This window comes from Ooceraea biroi, chromosome 9, assembly GCF_003672135.1.
Source record: "Ooceraea biroi isolate clonal line C1 chromosome 9, Obir_v5.4, whole genome shotgun sequence".
Lineage (NCBI taxonomy): Eukaryota > Metazoa > Arthropoda > Insecta > Hymenoptera > Formicidae > Ooceraea > Ooceraea biroi.
In genome coordinates, this window is record NC_039514.1 from 15559920 (window position 1) to 15580206 (window position 20287).

A 20287-nucleotide genomic window follows, 5' to 3' on the forward strand; every position below is an offset into this window, starting at 1 on the left:
ACCGAATATAAAATAGTAAAATCTAGTAGTCATTTTTATTACCTTCAAACATATTTTAAGTAATATACAATACATACTGAGATATTAGAAATAGAAATAAATATAGAAAGTGATGTTTCATGGTCTATTTCGATATGTACATGTTAATATGTACATTAATGTATAAGGTACATGTAGCGTATAATCCAAGAAAATATTAAATTATATTGTAGTTTTTATATTTTATCAAGCAATGCACTCTTCAGCTTCTCTTCCAATAACGTATTTTCCAATTGTTGCGCTCTCAAGCGATTCTCTATCTTCTGAGATATCGAGTACACTTCTGTGACTTGAATCCTGGTGTCCTCGCAAAATTCTGCCAACGAGCCGAACTCCTCGTCTAATATGCTGTCGTCCAAATCATTCTCCGACGTGTCGAATTTTTTCTTCTTCCTTCTTGGCTCATTTGACGTGTCACTCGTATCTAATTCGCGGGCCGTGAATTCTGTCAGTATGTTGGATTTAAACCACCACGGTAGCGTCCGGAAATGCTTGACATGATTTCTATTGTAAATGACCGTTTGATTTTCGTCCAGCAAGCGTACTTTTTCCTTGAGAATGTGTAGCAGTATATGTACGAAGTTTGATACTTGCAAGCTACCCGAGGTGAGGAATAAGTTACTCAGTATATCGCAGAATATGGTGTTGCAGTTTGAGTCGGACAGCACCTCTCCGCAATAATTCATAATGTGCCGTCGCAAGTCTTGTACATCCGTTATTGGCCATGGCGCACTGAAATAAGAAAATGAGCAATGTGAATATATGTATAAAACTCACGTAATGTGTGTGTGTGTGTGTTGATATAATTAATCGATAACATAGATACTGCTTACTTCCATGGAGGTAACAAAAAACTGTTCATCGTATTTTCTAATCTTGCTCTATATTCGTCTCGTTTCCACGACTCGTCAAAATATTCGTAACTGCATGGCTTAGAATGATTGCTTTTAACGAATTTCTTCAACTCGGGTGCGAAATTTGTATATAACATGGACTCTGGATCTAAGATTATGTCTATAAGATGATTTACAGCCTCATTGTGCAAATCGATCACGAAATTCGGATCCGCTAATGCATTTGACAATTGTTTGTTAAACGTAGAATCACCCAGTATCCTGTAAATTAGTGAATAGTGAATAAAATAGTGAAATACTAGATACATGTATGAAATACTGCTTAAAAATATGTATAAATAACAATAAAATGCATATATGTATATATGACTGGATAGGAATCTATGGAAAGTAGAAAAAGCTAATTTTACCTTAACCATAACTCTTCTGATAGACAGATGTCGTACACGTTATACAGATAGTCCATCTCCAATGGATTCGATGGCGACTTGTTCATCGTCAACCATAAAACTGCGCTCTGTGTCAAATTCAGGATAACTTTTGCAGTCAAGTTCTTCTCGTGCATAATCGTATATTCCGATATGTAGCCAGACTCCAGAATGGATTCCAAATTCGAGATAATGCCCTCGTTCTGCTTCTCTAGGTCGCCATTGCCTAGCGTGATAAAAGCGAGCGGCATAGGCATCAGCTTATGCCTCGACAATACGGTCCTCATCAAGCGTTTGGCGACGGATTTATAATTCTCCGAGGCATCGGCGATAAACAGGAGCGCGTCGGCGCCAGTTAGATTGTGCTCGCTGATCAAACCCTCGAAGTGCCTTATGCAAAGGTGCAAGGTCTCGTAGGGATTTGGCTGGTAAACCTTTACAATAGGATCCACAGTGAAATCGACGGGATACAAATACTCGTTCATCACCTTTTTATGGTGCCACAGGAGCGTTTTGCTGCTCAAGTCCGGCCAAGAGATCACGAGCTTCCAAAACAGATTAGGCAGCGGATTGATGTCCAGTAGTCGTAAATTCTCTCGGATACCAATGTGCGCAATAACTTCGATCGGCGCGAGAACCTCCGTACTGATTGTTACATCTTCTGGTGTCTTTCGTCTCCTGCGCATACTTCGTATCACCACTTCCTGCTCCTTGGAGTACAGCATCTTCGCGCATTCCTCAACAGATTGCTTCTGCACCCAAACCGGCGTGTCCTCCAGCGCTTCTCTTTGCCGCTTCCGTTTCGCTACATATCGTTTCCAATTGTTAAAGGACTTGAGAATCACACGATTCTTTACTTTTAGTAACATCGCCTCTAATTTTCGTTGATTGTCAACCTCCGCAGTCAATACGTCATCGCACATCTCGTAAGTAACGTCCTCGGTTATATCGTGGAGGATTCTGTCGCTTAATGCATTATATGTTTTTATTCTGTCGATGTCCTCCTTCACGACAGCCGAGCAGAACTCCTGCGTGATTTCTGCGTGTAGACTGTTGTAAATTTCCCCCGATTGCTCGTCGAGTCGTTGCATCTTTTTCGCGTGTTCCAACTTCTCTAGTCTCACTTTCTCAATCTCCGCTTGTACGTCTTTCTGCGCATTTTGTTCCTTTTTAGCAAAGACAGTCCGTTCCTTCTTAGGGAAGACAATTTCTTCTTTCTTAGGGAAGACAATTTGTTCCTTTTTAACTTTACTCGCAGCATCCACATTATTTGCCGATTGTTGCGAGGAAACCGATGTGGAAACAACGGGGTTACCGAATAATACAGTTGAAGAAGACATTGCATTCTTCATGAATATATTTCCTGTTGCAGTACCAGAGAAGATGCTCTTATTTACGGCCGTCGCAAACGGCGTAGCGGATTCTACGTTACGCAACGTTTCCTGTTGTTTGGTAGAACTGCTTGCAAATGTATTATTACCAAAAGTATTGTTGCTACTAAAACTTTCAGGTTGTTTTTTGTTATCCATAGTAGTATTTTCCCGATTCATCTTATTGGTCGTCGCATCTCTGTCATCAAACTTTTTGTCGAAGGATTCTTTTACTTGTGCAGTTGATTCATACGATTTATTCTCAAATATGTTTGGTACTCTCGTCTCGTGCTCAACTGATATCGGCTCAGACGTCGTTTTAACACCGTCCGAAGTGATCAATCTGTAATCTGTAACAGTTTTGGACATATTTGATTCATTGCCCGCACTCGCTGGCTGTTTCTTGATCTGAACAGGATTAACAGGACTACCCTCTTTCGTAATTCTCTGATTTTTGCCCCGAATCGGTATCAGCTTTGGTTTTGGTTTCATTTTTTTCTCCATAAGTTCACACGCGTCGTGCTGCTCCGCAGACAAGGCATCGGCATTCTGATCTGCAGCGTTGATAGACTCGGGCTTTAAATAACCATGAGCATCGAAACTGTTATGCGGTTTGTGATTTTTATAAATTCTCTCCGGCATCCTTTTACCGGCAATACATTGCCCGATGCTGAAATTTAGAGCGATTCTCTTAGATTCTATCAGATTGCAGGCTCTGACTTGTTGGATACTCGTCGTGGGCATGCTAAAGTTTCGACGATTCAGAAGAACATACAGGTCATCATCCGACACGTTCAGTCCTACCTGTTCGCAGAAATATCTAGCTTCATTCTCGTCCTCAAAACCAAGAATATCCATCATTTCGTACAATGGGAAAGCCGTCGAAGTACTTCTGCAGTAGGCTTTTATCATTATTGAAAAAGCCTTCAGTCTAACCTGGTTGAAATACCTTAACAAAATGCAAGCCTTCAAGTATGTCGTTTCACGGACGAGTTTAAAGAATTTATAGTAATTATTCGAATCCAGTGAGAAGTATACTTTGATTGCAAATTGTACCTCTGGCGAATTTTGCACGTACTTCGGTAGCTGCTGCAAGTCGTACAGAAAATTACCATTGTTTAGATTTAGTAAAACAACGTACGCTCTAAATTCCGGCTCGTTCTCGCAGGTGATGCCCTTCATTCTCAGATCGTGATACATGTACTTCAAGGTCTGTAAGCATTTAGTCAAATTTTCCGAATTAATTTTCTTGTCGAATACGGACGCATCTTCGGCGCACAGTCTCTCCGAGGATATTATGTGAAATCTAGCACACTGCTCGACCAATTCGACGCTGTCCGCGCAGCACAGTTCCTGCTGCGTGATGTCCTTTCTGATCCCTCTCATCCTGTCCCACAAGAAGTGATACCATTCTGCCAGATTTGTGCCCTCCTGCTCGCAAAGATCCGCTATTTCGTGCAGTAGGTAGCTCATGGTCATCTTCAAGGACTTCACCGGTCTTAACTCGTGTGGCATCGGTTCTTCCTGATCTGCGGAGGATCTTGAATACTGCTTTATGGCCACCACGTGATTTACCTTGTACTCGTTTCCCTCCAATTGTTCGTACGGCGCAATTTGCCTCTGCGACTCGCGCATGAGACGTTCCTTTTCGGGACACATGTCGGGGCAGGTGCCACTCGTCACTTTAGCTGTCGCAAGCGAGGCTGGCTTGACACGTTTCAGTCTCATAAGACGATCCCTGGCCTCCAATATCTTGTATTTGTCCTCAGCTGTAAGAGCAGCCTGAAGTACTACATTTTCTAACTCCTCTATGGAAGTATTGGACAAAGGTTTGGCTAGTTGACCATCGGAATCAAGCTTTTCAGTTTTCACAACCGCTTTCTCCAATTTTGACAGAGACTTGTCGGAAGACAGTGTCGTCTTCACGGACGACGCTTTAGTCTTTAACGGCAACAACAAGCTTTTGTCGGATGCTTCGATTCTTTTGTTAGGATGCAGATTATATTCTAAATTTGTCATGGCTTTTAATTCAGATCTAATCTCATCGTTAGTTGCTTTGAGCAGGTTCGTTACTAAGTTCTTGTGCACATCTTTCTTCTTGGTTGGCAATTTCTCCAGTGGCTGTAGTTTTGTCCATTCTATATGAAACTCCTCATCCATGTAGTTGCCGCAATTTTTGTATGCTGTAATGGCTTCCTTCTTCGTTTTATAAGTCACCGTAATTGAACGTCTTCTTGGGCGAATAGTTATTTTCGCAATATTTCCAAATGACATGAAGAAATGTTGTGCTGCTGTCTTAGTCAACAAAGCTTTGGGCACATCCGAGCAAGTTATTGAATGATCTATATTGACCTTAGGGTTATGTGATTTGGCATTCTTTTTCAGTTCTTCAAACGCTCCCGTGTCCTTAAGAGCATTAGCAAATACATTAACTGTAGGTTTAAACTTGGTGCTGGAATTTTTTGGCTTCTGCATGGTAGGCTTACTAGCTTCTAAATTAGCATGACTTTGATCATATTGCGAGATTATCATGGGTGCTGCAAAAGTAAACGTGTCCTTCCTCTTGCTGAATTGAACATCGAAAACGTGATCTGATCCTACGCCAAAGTTCACGATTGTTGGAGAATCGGATACGATACTCGGCTTGGAAAATACATAAGGGTTAGAGACTGCGTTCGTTTCCGGATCATCAATTTCCATTACGTCCGCTTTATCCATCTTGATAGAATGTCACTTTTATTTTCCCGCACTGTATGTAAAAAATATAGCATTATCCAACATGATATGTATTAGAATTATGCAAAACACGAAAATAGTTTAATACGTACCACTTGGAAAATATTGGACGAAACGTGTTGGCAATTCTTTTGTCTGCAAAATTAATTAATGAATTGCCAGTTATTTACTGATCTACAATCTGTCTTCACGTTTGTTAAACAAATCCGGAGTAACTTTGCTGTCCATTCAACACAAACGATTTCTTAAAACGTTGCAATTGGAACGTCGTCGAAAGTTGAACGCAGCTGGACGCACTTGCGCTGGTAACTTACTGGAAAACATCCCTGACTGTTTTAAGGTGCCTTTTCATGCGGCGAATGATTTTTAGCGAGTAGCGAATAATTCGCCGCGAAGTGGCGAATAATTCGCCACGAATAGTTTGTGAGCGTCACATCTGTATGGTTGCATGTCAACAATAGTAAGAAAATATTATACATAGTTGTTTTGAAACATAGACATAGTAAGAATAGACCGAGCGTGTTCTCAACTTGGCAGTGAATCACAGGTAGAAAAAGAGAGAAAGCAGGCGAAGGATTGCTCTCTCTCTCTCTCTCTAAGGAAAGAAGAGTGGGAGTAAGAGCGGAGAGTGGGGAAGACGCGAACAGAGAGAGAAAGAGATCCTCCACCTACTTTCCGTCCTTTTCTAGTTGTGCTTCACGTTTTGCGCTTCACGCTCGGTCTATTCTTACTATGTTTATGTTTTGAAATGCTTTTAAATATTCCTGGAGTGACCAGGGAATTTCTTCGCGATGGTGCTGCCATTTGCACATTAAAATGCTTTTTACAAAAATTTGGCAATTTGTACGCACAAAATTGCAGCGGCCACCACTCGGGATAAAATAAAGGAATATAATGAAGCTTTTAGAAGTGATTTTAGAAGCGTAATAAAAGAGAAAAGTATATGTGAAAATCTTGTACCTATACATACATTGTATCTTGTACCTATGCATACATACATGAGTTTCACATATACTTTTCAGAAAGAAACTGTTGACATCGCCTGTATTTGTTTACCTTCTGCGTAGACGCAGCGGCGGAGAGAGTAGCAGAGAGTGATCAGATGCTTGTAAACAACAACTTTACTTTAATTTTGGGATAAACTGGAGGGTCAAAATGAAGGAAAACTATTTTTGCGGTATCCAGAATGTTTTTTTATTTAAGGGAATGCTGGAGTTGCTAGTGAACTATTTTTTCACTATAGCGATGGTAATTGCAGTTTCGAAAATTCTCTTTATTGCTTGTGCAGAATAAAAAATCCTTTTCCACGAATGAAGTATAGATAGAAAGTCCGCTCTACAGGACTTTATATTCAAAATGGAAAAAAGTTAGAAAAGACAAATGCAAGTTTTTAACTTTTTTCCATTTTGAATATAAAGTCCTGTAGAGCGGGCTTTCTTTCTATCTATGCTTCATTTGTGGAAAAGGATTTTTTATTCTGCACAAGCAATAAAGAGAATTTTCGAAACTGCAATTACCATCGCTATAGTGAAAAAATAGTTCACTAGCAACTCCAGCATCCCCTTAAGGTCGTCCTTCGTCTTGCAAAGTACATGTGTGGATACCGTGTGTTCCGCCCCCCTACGGGGGGCTCCACTACTGTTAAAAATAACCTAACCCAACCTAACCCCGATTGTACTTTATTTTTGTATGTGAAAATTTTCAAAACTCTAAATTAGCGAAAATAATTGAAAAATTTTTTTCTTGGAAACCATTAAAAAGCCGCATATAAAACCTTCACAATTGACCTTAATATGATGTCCTGAGACTACCTGTAAAAGTGCATCAAAATCGGAAGGTGGGCCTTTCGGAAGTACAGCCTTTACTTATTCTAATGTGCTACTTTAATGTTTTTTTATTATCATTTATTAGAAATCCGGTATCCTATGTATACGATGGCCTTGATGTCCGTGCAGTCTGATGAATTTTTAAGTGCAAAAGTGCGTCGTCTGCAACCGGCTTAACAGGATTCAGTTGACGTTTTAAATGCTTCAGAACTCCTTCTATCCTGTTTCTTCTTTCAAATAAAAAGGATAGAAAGTGTTTTGACACATTTGGAGCATCAACGGATCGCAGCCGCGTTTACGCAGGCGCGCGCGCGCGCGCGCATTCATTCGGTCAGTCGACCGTCGTACTTCGCAATTCGCGTCGTGACACGGTGGAGAGCGTATTGTTGGTAGAATTATTTAATCGCATTGACAACACGATCGATCGATCGATCGATCGATTTATTGCCACAAGGCTTTTTCCTAAAGGAAGGAAAACGTCGGCAATCAATCGCGTGCGTGTTTTTGCGATGTCGGTAGCGACCGCGATCGCTCGATTGGTAAAATCACGACGTGAGCGTCGACGACGACCGTGCCACAACTACACCGCTGCGCGGGCAGCGAGCAAGATGGCGGCCGAATCAAAAGTCGCGCTCCGTTCGACGCTCGGCGGATAATGGTGGCCGGCGTCGGTGACGACGACGACGACGAAACTCGCGCTACGCTGCTCGAGATGCCGGCCCGATGACGCGTGCCACGAAGTGCGACGAATATAATGCGCGCGAAACAACGAACGCGGAACGCCTCGTAAGGCGGCAGCGGCCAGGAAGAGTAGACTGACCAAGACGCGCCCGCCCGTCGATATCCGCCAGTGGCCATCGCTGTAACCATTTCCGCTCCCCTTCGAGTTTGAATTTCGTAACGGTCGTATCGGAGCAAGTGTCAAGCGTGTTCTGTCGGGCTCGTCCGAGCGCGCCTATACGCTATCGCGAGCGTGTGCGCGTCGTGCGGTGTCGTCCGGTTAGCTGTACGTTGCCGTACACGGCGTCTCCTCGCCTTCCGTGGTGAAACAGCTGCGGCGCCGAGACGACGGCGCACGTCACGCGTAAAGATCGCGTAGGCAGATCGCCGCGCGACAGTCGTCCAGCTTCGCCTAGTTGTCCACCCACACGCGCTCTGTCTCTATCTCTATCTGCCTCTCTCTCTTTCTCGCTCTAACCTCCCGCGTACTTGCTACGCGCCGCGTACATCCGCGCCCGCTAATTGAATGCAGTCATTTGCATTAACGTAACGCTGATGACAGATCCACCTGCTGATTGGTACCTGCTACTGCGTCGTACATCCGCAACTGGATCACGATGGAGGACGCGAACGAGGTCTTGGTGTGCGCGGCTGAATTCATAAAAGGTAATCCGCGCTTTCCTCCAAATTTAGAGTCTATTTTTGATGATCGTGGAAAAAAGAGGATGCTCTCCGTGTAACTTGGACTTTTCATTTGTAATTTTCAGAGTATTGTGTAACTGTCTTTTTAAATAGTACAGGGTGTGCCAGAAAGATTCCTTTTATGTCAAAGCTGAGATGAGGAGTGTACATAAGTTTTCTCTGCGAATTTATTAGCATTTATATATTATTGTCTCTCTTTATGTTGAAGTATTTCTTTTAAAAAATTTACTACATTACATTTTTATGTACTTTATTGTGCTTTTAAAGTAATATTTATTCTTGTCAATTGGTCTTTGCAATTGCAATTATTTACTTTTGTAAATTTTGTACATTTTTTTAAATTGACCTGAAAATTAGTGTTAATACTCCTATCTTTCTAATTAATTTTTTATCAAATTTTATAACCTACTAATGTATTTCTAATTGGAATTATATATTGTCTTACAACACACGCACTAATATCAGCGTTCACTCTAATTGCCCTTTCTTCAATTTTTGACATTCTAAAGAGTGATAACTTCCTTTTATCAAATTTTATAATTGCATAATATTTTTTGTGAAATAGAAAAAAGTAATCTTTTTTTTTTTAAGTTTTCCTCTAACTCCTAACAGAAGAATAATTTGCCTTTTCCAGATCGATTGTACTTTGTTACACTGAGAACAACAATGAAACCAAAAAGTACTCCAAACACGCATTACTTCAGTATTGATAATGAGTTGATATATGAAAATTTTTACGCCGATTTTGGTCCCCTGAATCTGGCCATGCTGTACAGATACTGCCAAAAGGTCAACAAGAAATTAAAGGGTATTGCACTCAGCAAAAAGAAGCTTGTGCATTACACAACGATGGATTCGGAGAAAAGAGTCAATGCTGCATTCCTCATGGGAAGTTATGCGGTAATATAAATTCTTTTTCTATTTGTAGTAACTTTGTCATGTTTTGTGTCATGTTTCTTGCGAGTACCTTCTATATTGTAGAAAAAAAGATGCATGAACACTCTTTTATAAATATGTAAAAATGAGTCTAGACTCATTTTTAGTTTTTACTCATTTAGGAGATGAAATGTGTCTAAAGAAATGTGTCTTGCGTAAATTTGATTCAGCCTGTAGTGTACATGAACTCTTGCTTGGAAGGACCTCCACAGCATGCTGGTAAAGTCTGGTTGGTTGTGCCGTGCAATAGCCTCTGTCTATAATTAGTTTATATATTTTGGTGTATCGGTATGTAAAAGAAATTGTTTCAGATGTAATTTACTGATACAAGAAAATCGTTTTATATTTTCAGATATTATACTGTAAGCGTACAGCACAAGAGGCTTACGAGTGTTTGACTAAAAGTCCGAATAGTCCTTCTTTCATTATGTTCCGTGATGCCTCGATTGGACCACCGTGTTATCAAATATCGTTGAAGGACTGTCTAAGTGCTATATACAAGTGCCATCAACTTGGTTTCTTTAATTTCGAAGATTTTTGTGTTAAAGAGTATGAACACTTTGAGAGAGTTGAGAACGGAGACTTAAATTGGATAGTGCCTGGAAAGTTTATTGCTTTCTGTGGTCCACACGCAAGATCCAAAATGGAAAACGGTACGTTCCAATTATGTCTGTTCTAATTATTATCTTAGTGGCAAAAGAGTGAAAAAGTGTGTGAAATAAAAAGTCAACGTGCAATAAAAATGTAATAATATGTGAAGTGAATTAAATTAAATTAAATTAACTTTTATATTATATACTTTTTATAATTTTTAATAACTTTACATCAATTTAATTGCTTAAGATATGATAACAGGTGATCCTATTAAGCAGTACGATAAACATCGTGCGCTTTTTCCACAGGTTATCCACTGCATGGTCCAGAGTCATATTTTACGTATTTCCGCCGTAATAACGTGACAACAATTGTACGGCTTAATAAGAAGGTCTATGACGCGTCAAGTTTTATGAATGCCGGTTTCATTCATAAAGATTTGTTTTTTATGGACGGCTCGACACCGACGGACTCGATAATGTATCAATTTCTCAAGATAGCGGAAAATGCGAGCGGTGCGATTGCTGTGCATTGTAAAGCGGGCCTCGGGAGAACTGGATCTCTCATAGGCTGCTACATCATGAAGCATTATCACCTGACGGCGCACGAAACGATTGCCTGGATAAGGATATGTAGGCCAGGCTCTGTAATCGGACACCAGCAGCAGTGGCTAGAGAAGTGGGTATTTGTCATTTCCCTTTTGTTTCTTCCTTTCACTTTACACTATCCTTAGTTTCAAAAATCGAGTACATAACTTATTATGTAAAAAAATGTTTCTTTTTTCTTTTTCTAGGAAGGAGACGTATCTCCGATCGTTGCTGAAGGAGCCGCTGCAAACCGAAAACGGAAATCCAGTTCACGAGTATGGAATATACTCGATAGCTGGCCGACCCAGGGCAGCTTCCTTCCAAGGAAGCGTGAAGAGTCTGATGGAGGATAACGTATCGGGGATAATGCATCGTGTAGACGAAATAAAGTTGGACGATCCCGGACCGGTAGCTGGGGCTAGCGCCACGCCTAGATACAGTGCGCTGACACAAGGTGATAAATTGTGCAGGATCAAAGCCAGGAGAAGAGGCATATCGACGACGCAGTCTCCTTTTAGTACAAGCACGGCAACATCTACTGTTGCGCAGTAAGTTGAGACCTTTCTCGTTTGTCTTAATGAGAATGAAAAAAAAATGCATATTAACGTACGTATATCATATCTACAGCCCATATTTGGGATCTTTGTTACAAACTAGGAGCCAAAAGGGAACTATTGCTACTCTAACGGGGAATAAAGAGAAAGATCCCACCAAGAGGCTCCTATCACGGTCGACCGCAACGACAGTCGTAAAAAGGTTAGACGATTATCCGTTTGTTCCTTTTGTTTTCTTAGTTGCTTTGCTTATCGCGTGGAGGAAAAGATAACAGGAGGGAAGATCTTGCCCCGCGGCGTGGCTAAGCAGAAGTAAGGGGGGAACATATAAACGCCGTATTGGTGTGGTCTACTGAAAATGATTTGAAATAGTAATAAATACAAAGTGCAAAAATATGTTTGGACATAGTAATCTGATGTTTGCGATATGGCTACCCCCACCACTTAAAAAAGGCCTTACACTCCCTCCTGTTATTCTTCTTTCCTCCATGGTTATCTCTTTGAAATATTCTTTCGCATCCTATCTATCCTCTTTCTCCCACGCTGCTACAATTATTCTCATTTCTACTATCCTTCTTCTAAATTGTGCTTATACATCCATTAACATGCGCTTTGAAAAATGTACGATCAATGAGGTATATATTATTGAAAAATATTGCATGCGCTTTTTTTTAAATACATAGGGTCTCTTTATCTTGACTGGATATTGTAGAAACACTTGGTTGGTCAGCAGTAGCTGTGATCCATCTTCCTGCCGTATTAGGTCTAAACCGGCAACACAGAGCCATAACATCAACAACAATACAACCACCACCAATCCCGTTACATCTTTAACCGTATCAAAACCAGTGAGAAGGGCGAAACGTACCTCCTGCATGGCTGCACAGGCCCATACTACAAACTCGTCTGCCAATCATTCGATGACACAGCCGCAACAACGCATGAATATGATCCTCAGGTCGGCAGACCGAGTTGCCCGCTATTCGCTCAGGCAGTAAGTCAATAACCGTCCCTGTTTCTCGAACTTGGGTTTAAATTTACGGTTGTGCAGTTCTTTCGACCCCTGCTTGTTTGACATATAAATAAAAGTTATTCTCCCTCTGTCCCGTCAATCTCACTCCTCATAGCTTCTGACACTCGGCTTTGCTTCATTATCATTGAGCAAGCGCTATAATTTTCCGTACACAATTGTCTATATCTTTAATATCTCATTTCACCTTTCACCTTTTGTTACGCGCGCGGCAAGCACATTGAGATGAAAAGTTTATGAAAAGATTTGTATCGATAAGAAATTTTACAAATACGCTTGATGTTACAAGTAACATTTCTAAAATGTTAAAAAACTTATATTTATTTCTCAGTTGCAGAAAAAAAATATTTTTACACGATTTTTACACTCTCCTTTTTTTATATATTTTAAATAGATCTATTATATAATAAAAAAGAATACAAAAAATTTGAAATGTCAGATTGTGTGGAATTGTTGTGTGTATCATTGATTTCGATTGATTAATATCGCACGTGGCATGATTCCGTGGGTTCCATTTCTATTTTTGTTGAAAAGCATGCATTACATATTGAGAACCTTATACAGGCCTGGGCAAATAACAGTTAAGCAGAAGCGTTAAAGGTTGAAACTCTTTTACACATAGTCCAGGCCTCACAATAATGTGTACGCTACAACTTAGTGCTTAAGCGACGAAACAGTGTAGCACCAGAGGTGGCTAACGAACCGATCCCATTTATTTCTGTGACTTGCAGTGCGCGCACAACAAAAAGTTATAAAAGTGCATTTATCAGATGACTAACCGATATTCCCAGTGGCGTTGGGGAGGACTGTCAGGTAACTGGAGCATCTCACCAGTGCCGAAGATCTCATCGCTTAAACCCCATCATTCAATAAAAAGCACTTCATACTGATCTTCAATCCCCCTTCAACTCGAGCGAATTTTGCCCAGGCTTATATATATATCACAAGTCAACGAAGGTCAAACTATATCTCTATAGTCTCATCAACACTATATTAATTTATTAATACTCTTTTGTCATATCTGCATCATAGGATATGAATTTATTGCAGCGATATCTAATATATAGCTTACGCAGCTTTCTTCCATGTATCTTCGAAGTATCGCGATACGTTGAATGTTTGCAAGAAAAGAAAATCAGTTTCATGTTAATATCATTTTTCCACTTTAACATTCTGCTGATCAGAGAGAGCACTTGTAGATAAGTATTTCTAAAATCATTTTCGACCTATGATTTTCTGTTTTCAATCATTATTTCAATTTTGCCAAATCGTTTATTTAACGCTCACATATCCTTTCTGCGACATTCAATAAACGTACATTTTATAGTAGTGCGATCGGAAGCTACACGCCCTTCCGTTTTTCAATTTTATTTGTCAAAAAAGGTTGAAGAAGCACTCAATGATATCCTCTTTGCTATTCTAAAGAAGTAAAGTCCAGCATCAAACTATGATTAATGGACATCCTTTTTACTGTTGAAGTTCTCAAGGGCGGCCGACTTTGAGTCCCGTTGACAATGATCAAAAAGGAATGTAAATGACAAATTCCATATATGGCCTCCAAAATTAGAATTTGTTACATTTTTTGTTGTATTTATATTATGCAAGTTTTTATATATACACCTGTATTATATATACAGACCTTTATTGTTACGAAAAAATTATTGCGAACCGGAATTGGATAGTTAGCAGAAAAAAAAGGATTTATTTAGCATTATCTTGATATGAAGAATGTAGAATATTTAAAGGAACATAAATATTCTGTAATTGTCGGTTTGAAGCAATGTTAAAGATCTCGAGACACTGTAATTTATATGGCACTTGTTGAGAAATTACTTTTGTTGCTTTAAACCTGGACGAAGGCATTAGGGAAAGAGACTTTTAATCCCAATATATCAACTGTGTATAGTTTGTATACAATCGATGCGATATGCTTTACCATGGATGTTACTTGATGGAAAATGTATCTCTTACTAATCTCCGTTAAATCATAGAAAAGATTCGAATGTATTTATACATACCTATACATTTTTATATTTAATCGGAATAATATAAATTACCAAATTTTACAAATTCGATGTGACTGCATATTCTTTTTTTCTCCTATTTTTTTTCTCTTTTTTTGCGCTAATTATAGCACATTACATGCTTGTTAATGTATGTAATGTAAATTAACAAGCAAATGGCAAACATATTTGGCAACAATTCAATAAGAGAATTTTAATGTAAGAAATATTACATCTTCAGGTCTTTTTGTAAGCATATCATGAAGACAGTTTATAACACACTGTAATCACTTCTACACAATTTTCTTGCGGTTACTTCAGCAAAACATATCAATAAATGTGATGAAACTATATTATAAATATAATGCAATTATTATATACAATCAAATTTTTCAGAATTTTCATATAAAAACAGAAAACAGAAGCGAATACAATTTTAACAGCATTTTATATTAAAACCTTAATAGTTCCAAATGATATTTCATCATATGATTCAAATTGGCCTGAAGATACGACAGTGGGATATTGAATGTCCTGACGTAGAACATTGTAAATTGTACATAAAGACGTAAGTTGATTATTTGGAATACCTTTAAGTACAAGATTAAAATTAAGCTGTTACTCTTACGAGTACCCAAGCTGTTCTGTATATATTAATTTACTCTTCAGTAGTCTCGCAACTTATACTCTTCTGCATAGCAATATGTTAACAGACTATACAATGCTTTTCTAGAGCATTTTTTAGAGCATTTTTTCTTTATACCTTAGCATATAAATATATATTTGACTCGTTCATTTCAATTGCACTACTCACTTATCAAGTGTAAAGCGATGTTTTAATGCAATATACAAATGAAACAATTCAAGAGAAGAATGTTCTGAAAATATTATAAAACTTTAAGTTATATCATGTCGGAATCTGTCTTAAGCAACAAGAAGGAATTGTCAATTTCGGATATCAATAATAGATAAGTGGCAATCGTAAGAGTAACTAATGTACTTGTTGTTTATGAATGCTGTCGCAATATATCCAAGATCTATATACATACATACATACATATATATATAAAAATTATTATTTTTTATGAAGTTGGTATATGTATATGTATAGTATAATTAAAGAGGTATATATATGTCAATAGTAGTTTTAGAATACAGAGTTTTTAACTAACTTCAACTGAATCTAATTTATATATATTATATATTATATATATATATAGATGCTTTTACATATTAATATGTAGTTATATATTAGCTGTGTATTCATTTAAAACGAATATAGAAGTCATAGCTTTTTTCTAAGTACAGTGTTTAAGAACAAATGTTATTAAAAAATGTGATGTTTAGGAAATTATAGTCAATATGTCATTAGGTTTCAAGAAGTAGAATTTATAGTAGAGCGATTATTTATTTTCGCGAATGAGTGCACCATTTAAATTATAAAACTGCAGCAACTCTCTGCGCAATTCCGGTATCTGACGAAGTATTGTGGATTACGTATAGCATTTCTCGTCGTTGTAATGTTTAATTGTAATATTACGTGCTACGAAACAATTATTATTTCAAGACGGTGACAATTATGTCTTATTATCATTAAAACAAATCTATTTGAAAATGTATATAAGAATTATGTAATTGCTAACTTGTAGTAATCATTGCAACGCGCAGTGTAATATTACAAATGCAAGAATTACCATAAATATCGATCGACTCTTAAAGGAAAGAATGTCCTAGAGCAAAACACATTTCTACTCGTTGAGAAAATGACAATTGATGTAACATTAGAAAACGTAACATTAGAACGTAAACTATTGAAAGAGTATTATTTAACATTGTATATTTACACACTCTTTATAAACTTTTTTTATAATTACGAACTATTAAATGTGCTTTATACATATAAATCACCCAGTGAACTTTATATTGCGTTATACACTCAATAAAGAATATGTATTTTACTTACCTTTCGAATATTAGAACACAAAGTTGTCCCAACGTTATTATTCACAGCTCTTAAATTGTATCTGTACAATATCGTAATGCCGGGAAAGCTGTCTACAAAAGTGAGTTGCGTATCTCGTTCTGCAGATCACAAATTAATTTTCTATAAAAAGGAATTTATTTTCTATATAACAAAAAAATTGGTCTGTAAACGATTATTTAAATACAATTATATCAGTAGTAAAGTTAGCGAGGTATCTTACATGTATAAAATAACTTAATTAAATTATTAATCGCTACTTAATTAAGAAATATATGCAATACGTAGCTAATGCTATCCAATGACTAGCGAATCCGAGTTGAGCCCATTTATCGATTGTGTGACTGTAGTTATACCCCGTTTCTTGCAGATCGGACGTGTCGAACATGAGGCCCAGATAAGCCAGATGAAACATCGCCAGTCCTGCGAATGCCAGGTTCGTCATAAACACCCACCAACAATTATACGAGTTATACTTGTGCGTGCACTTGTGCTTGGCGCATTGCTTAGATGCGATACAAGCGTCGAAAGTCTCGGCGAACATGGCTCTCAGTTGAAACTCCACGTACGTGTAGAGCCCTAAACTGAACAACACCGCCGCCAGTTGAAAGTTCAATCCGTGCAGAAGGGAGCTTACTAGATACGTGACGGTCACCGCACCAAATTTTCCAAATCTCTTAATGCTTGGACGGAAGATATCTGATAGAGAAAAAAAAGAGATGTGGAAGTTGATCAAAAAATTTCATTTTCGTTTCTCACGACTTATTGTTTGTTACTTATACGTACATGTTTTTAGCCAATAGTGCATTGGAATGTTCCAATAAATCACAACCTGAACGAGCGAGCGTGGAAACTCAATGTAAAATGGTTTAACTATCATTGACGACGGGAGGGGAAACCCACCAAAGACTAACAGCGCCGAACCTATGTACGAAACGAAGTAATGGGACGTTCTGAAAGACAATGCGTCTCGGTACGCCATTAACCATCTGGAACATGGAGAAAACAATATTTTTCACGTAGAAAAACAAATTTCGAGGATTTTAATATCTTATCGACAGGCTCACATAGTACTGATTATTTACAGCTAATACGGAAACTAAAAAATACATCGAAACTTTTTGTAATATTGAAAATAATTTTCTATGTATAATGGAACTCTGTAAAAGCTACACATTTACAGTCAGTCCAGTTTAACTGCAACTAAACTCGAACGTACATGTGTAAGTTTTTGCATGCGACATTTATTTGACGCCAAATGATATTATCTGATCAATAAGGTATTAACACCGCAGATACTAACTTCCAAGAATTATCTACAAATATCCATTGCGTCCAGCAGTTTGAGATGCTCAGGAAGACAAAGGAGAGAACGGCGTACCCAATGCCCCATATTATCCACCATCTCGTCTGCAACAGAATGTGTCACCCGTTTTACAATCTGTTCTTTAAAACTACTTTGCAAGATTCATGCCGACCAATTTGTTTTTATAACGCATAGCAATCAGACTGAATGTTCACTCACATACCTGATTGTTACAGCAACGCAACGAGAGGTAATCTTTAAACGACACCCATGGTCCGAACAAGCAAGTCACGCCGCAGAACATGTAACCCATGTAACTATAAATATCTGGCAGGTCGTCCGAGCCATTAGTGTCTATGGCGACACTAATCACTTTCATCGCCATGGTCATGACCATACTCCGTACCTTGTGCCATACCACGGGTTGCATCGAAAATTCACTGAAAGTAAATCGATATATTTTTCACTCGCCGAGAAGCAAGCTGGATAAGCACTTTGGAAAAAAAATACCGCTTGCCGAGAAGCATACCAGTACGCAATTATCAAAAGGGATGACAAACATATGCGTATCCCACCATGCCATTTTTTCGGCGCGTGTAAAACACCATAGGAAAATAGAGCGAATATTGTCAGTACGAGGAAGGACTCCTGTGCATAGTGCTGAATAATATACAACCCTATGGCTACTGATAACACGTGAAATATCCTGTATGATATGTATCCTGAAATGTAGAAGTTACATTGTTTATGGCACATGATTCGATAAATCAAACATCTGTAACGCGAATAAAGAAAAGAATCTTACGAGTGTGAACGAACAGTCTAAATAGAATCGTGCTACCGAACAAGGGTAACAGATAATGTCCCGTATCATACAGACTGGGACTGAGGCAATACTGGTACAATTCATGGAGGGTCTCTTTATCCACGTCCGCGTAATCGTAATCATACATCTCGTTGTTGTTGTCCTGCAGACACTCATAATCTAAGCAGTCTTCGTCATCGTAAAAAATCGTGGCGCCCGCTTCTTCCATCGTAGCGAGAGCGGAATGTTCGATAACCAAACAGCATAGCACGAAACCGGTGACTTTCAATTTGCTTCTCCAACGCGGCCGAGGAAGTTCATTGATTCTATAAAAATAAAAGGAAAGACGAAACGGTGTGAACAAAAATGATAGAATACAATCCGGTATCAAACGAGTTGCGTGGAATGAAAATGCAATTACCGGTTAATCGAGTTCAAGCGTAAGAGCGAACGTTAAAATACAATAAATCGATCTTTCCGCCTTTTTGAGGCATCTTGAATATTTCTTATCTATGAAACTGTTGTCAGAACGGTGTCTCTCTCAGTTAAAAGTTCTTTTTACTTATCGCGCTGGCCGCACCACGATTCAAAAGATTCAAAATACTGCCAAGCATCGTATCAACATGCATAACTAGCATACCCACAATCACTGATGATGTATTATTGAAGATTGACAACCTTAGCTGGAATTTTGTGACCACGGGAATAGCCAATAAAATTATCTATACAGCATCTACAGATAAACTTAAGGGGAAGCTGGAGTTGCTAGTGAACTATTTTTTCACTATAGCGATGGTAATTGCAGTTTCGAAAATTCTCTTTATTGCTTGTGCAGAATAAAAAATCCTTTTCCACAAATGAAGTATAGATAGAAAGTCCGCTCTACGGGACTTTATATTCAAAATGGAAAACAGTTAGAAAAGACAAATGCAAGTTTTTAACTTTTTTCCATTTTGAATATAAAGTCCCGTAGAGCGGACTTTCTTTCTATCTATACTTCATTTGTGGAAAAGGATTTTCTATTCTGCACAAGCAATAAAGAGAATTTTCGAAACTGCAATTACCATCGCTATAGTGAAAAAATAGTTCACTAGCAACTCCAGGATCACCTTAAGGGGAAGCTGGAGTTGCTAGTGAACTATTTTTTCACTATAGCGATGGTAATTGCAGTTTCGAAAATTCTCTTTATTGCTTGTGCAGAATAGAAAATCCTTTTCCACAAATGAAGTATAGATAGAAAGAAAGCCCGCTCTACAGGACTTTATATTCAAAATGGAAAAAAGTTAAAAACTTGCATTTGTCTTTTCTAACTGTTTTCCATTTTGAATATAAAGTCCTGTAGAGCGGGCTTTCTTTCTATCTATACTTCATTTGTGGAAAAGGATTTTTTATTCTGCACAAGCAATAAAGAGAATTTTCGAAACTGCAATTACCATCGTTATAGTGAAAAAATAGTTCACTAGCAACTCCAGCTTCCCCTTAAGGTGATCCTGGAGTTGCTAGTGAACTGTTTTTTCACTATAACGATGGTAATTGCAGTTTCGAAAATTCTCTTTATTGCTTGTGCAGAATAGAAAATCCTTTTCCACAAATGAAGTATAGATAGAAAGAAAGCCCGCTCTACAGGACTTTATATTCAAAATGGAAAAAAGTTAAAAACTTGCATTTGTCTTTTCTAACTGTTTTCCATTTTGAATATAAAGTCCTGTAGAGCGGGCTTTCTTTCTATCTATACTTCATTTGTGGAAAAGGATTTTCTATTCTGCACAAGCAATAAAGAGAATTTTCGAAACTGCAATTACCATCGCTATAGTGA

At 38.3% G+C, this 20287-nt stretch overlaps 3 protein-coding genes and 1 long non-coding RNA gene across 12 annotated transcripts; 2 read left to right on the top strand and 2 right to left on the bottom strand.

The window, feature by feature from the left end:
* Positions 1–110: 110 nt before the first annotated feature.
* On the bottom strand, positions 111–5910 carry LOC105279499. The gene is made up of 4 exons (XM_011339324.3): positions 5520–5910; positions 1304–5440; positions 873–1154; positions 111–771 (listed from the first exon to the last, which is right to left on the bottom strand). Exons 2-4 carry the CDS (start codon positions 5407–5409, stop codon positions 216–218), a joined length of 4944 nt encoding a protein of 1647 aa, XP_011337626.2. The 5' UTR covers positions 5410–5440; positions 5520–5910; the 3' UTR covers positions 111–215.
* Positions 5911–7571: 1661 nt separating this feature from the next.
* On the top strand, positions 7572–16856 carry LOC105279495 (dual specificity protein phosphatase CDC14A). Of its 9 annotated transcripts, none has more exons than XM_026972577.1 (8): positions 7572–8639; positions 9310–9575; positions 9964–10264; positions 10514–10883; positions 10999–11340; positions 11450–11548; positions 12110–12340; positions 13108–16337. In XM_026972577.1, the coding sequence occupies exons 1-8, from the start codon at positions 8591–8593 to the stop codon at positions 13148–13150; spliced, it is 1701 nt and encodes a 566-aa protein (XP_026828378.1). In that variant the 5' UTR covers positions 7572–8590; the 3' UTR covers positions 13151–16337. The 9 variants fall into 9 exon arrangements, with proteins under 9 accessions (XP_026828378.1, XP_011337621.1, XP_026828379.1 ...); XM_011339319.3 differs by having other exon boundaries at positions 7573–8639; positions 12059–12340; XM_011339318.3 differs by lacking the exon at positions 13108–16337 and adding an exon at positions 16731–16856 and having other exon boundaries at positions 7575–8639; positions 11420–11548; positions 12059–12340.
* On the bottom strand, positions 11969–19132 carry LOC105279498 (protein-serine O-palmitoleoyltransferase porcupine). Its single transcript, XM_011339323.3, has 9 exons — positions 18893–19132; positions 18472–18797; positions 18196–18388; positions 17890–18106; positions 17664–17770; positions 17147–17349; positions 13156–17059; positions 12215–12409; positions 11969–12111 (listed from the first exon to the last, which is right to left on the bottom strand). Exons 2-7 carry the CDS (start codon positions 18698–18700, stop codon positions 16617–16619), a joined length of 1392 nt encoding a protein of 463 aa, XP_011337625.1. The 5' UTR covers positions 18701–18797; positions 18893–19132; the 3' UTR covers positions 11969–12111; positions 12215–12409; positions 13156–16616.
* On the top strand, positions 17777–18173 carry LOC113562627. The gene is made up of 2 exons (XR_003407023.1): positions 17777–17916; positions 18001–18173. It is a non-coding gene; the product is annotated as an uncharacterized LOC113562627 (long non-coding RNA).
* Positions 19133–20287: the final 1155 nt, after the last annotated feature.

What these genes read in the sequence shown, in the direction of transcription:
- LOC105279499 (XM_011339324.3), bottom strand. Translation starts at nt 5,409, where the DNA reads ATGGATAAAGCGGACGTAATGGAAATTGATGATCCGGAAACGAACGCA. An exon ending in TCAGAAGAGTTATGGTTAAG is followed by an intron (nt 1,155 to 1,303) that starts GTAAAATTAGCT and finishes ACTAATTTACAG; the next exon opens with GATACTGGGTGATTCTACGT. An exon ending in TTTTTGTTACCTCCATGGAA is followed by an intron (nt 772 to 872) that starts GTAAGCAGTATC and finishes TTCTTATTTCAG; the next exon opens with TGCGCCATGGCCAATAACGG.
- LOC105279495 (XM_011339317.3), top strand. Translation starts at nt 8,591, where the DNA reads ATGGAGGACGCGAACGAGGTCTTGGTGTGCGCGGCTGAATTCATAAAA. An exon ending in TCCTCATGGGAAGTTATGCG is followed by an intron (nt 9,576 to 9,963) that starts GTAATATAAATT and finishes TTATATTTTCAG; the next exon opens with ATATTATACTGTAAGCGTAC. An exon ending in GCAACATCTACTGTTGCGCA is followed by an intron (nt 11,341 to 11,419) that starts GTAAGTTGAGAC and finishes TCATATCTACAG; the next exon opens with CCCATATTTGGGATCTTTGT.
- LOC105279498 (XM_011339323.3), bottom strand. Translation starts at nt 18,700, where the DNA reads ATGGAAGAAGCGGGCGCCACGATTTTTTACGATGACGAAGACTGCTTA. An exon ending in CTTTTGATAATTGCGTACTG is followed by an intron (nt 18,107 to 18,195) that starts GTATGCTTCTCG and finishes ATTTACTTTCAG; the next exon opens with TGAATTTTCGATGCAACCCG. An exon ending in GCACTATTGGCTAAAAACAT is followed by an intron (nt 17,060 to 17,146) that starts GTACGTATAAGT and finishes TTTCTCTATCAG; the next exon opens with ATATCTTCCGTCCAAGCATT.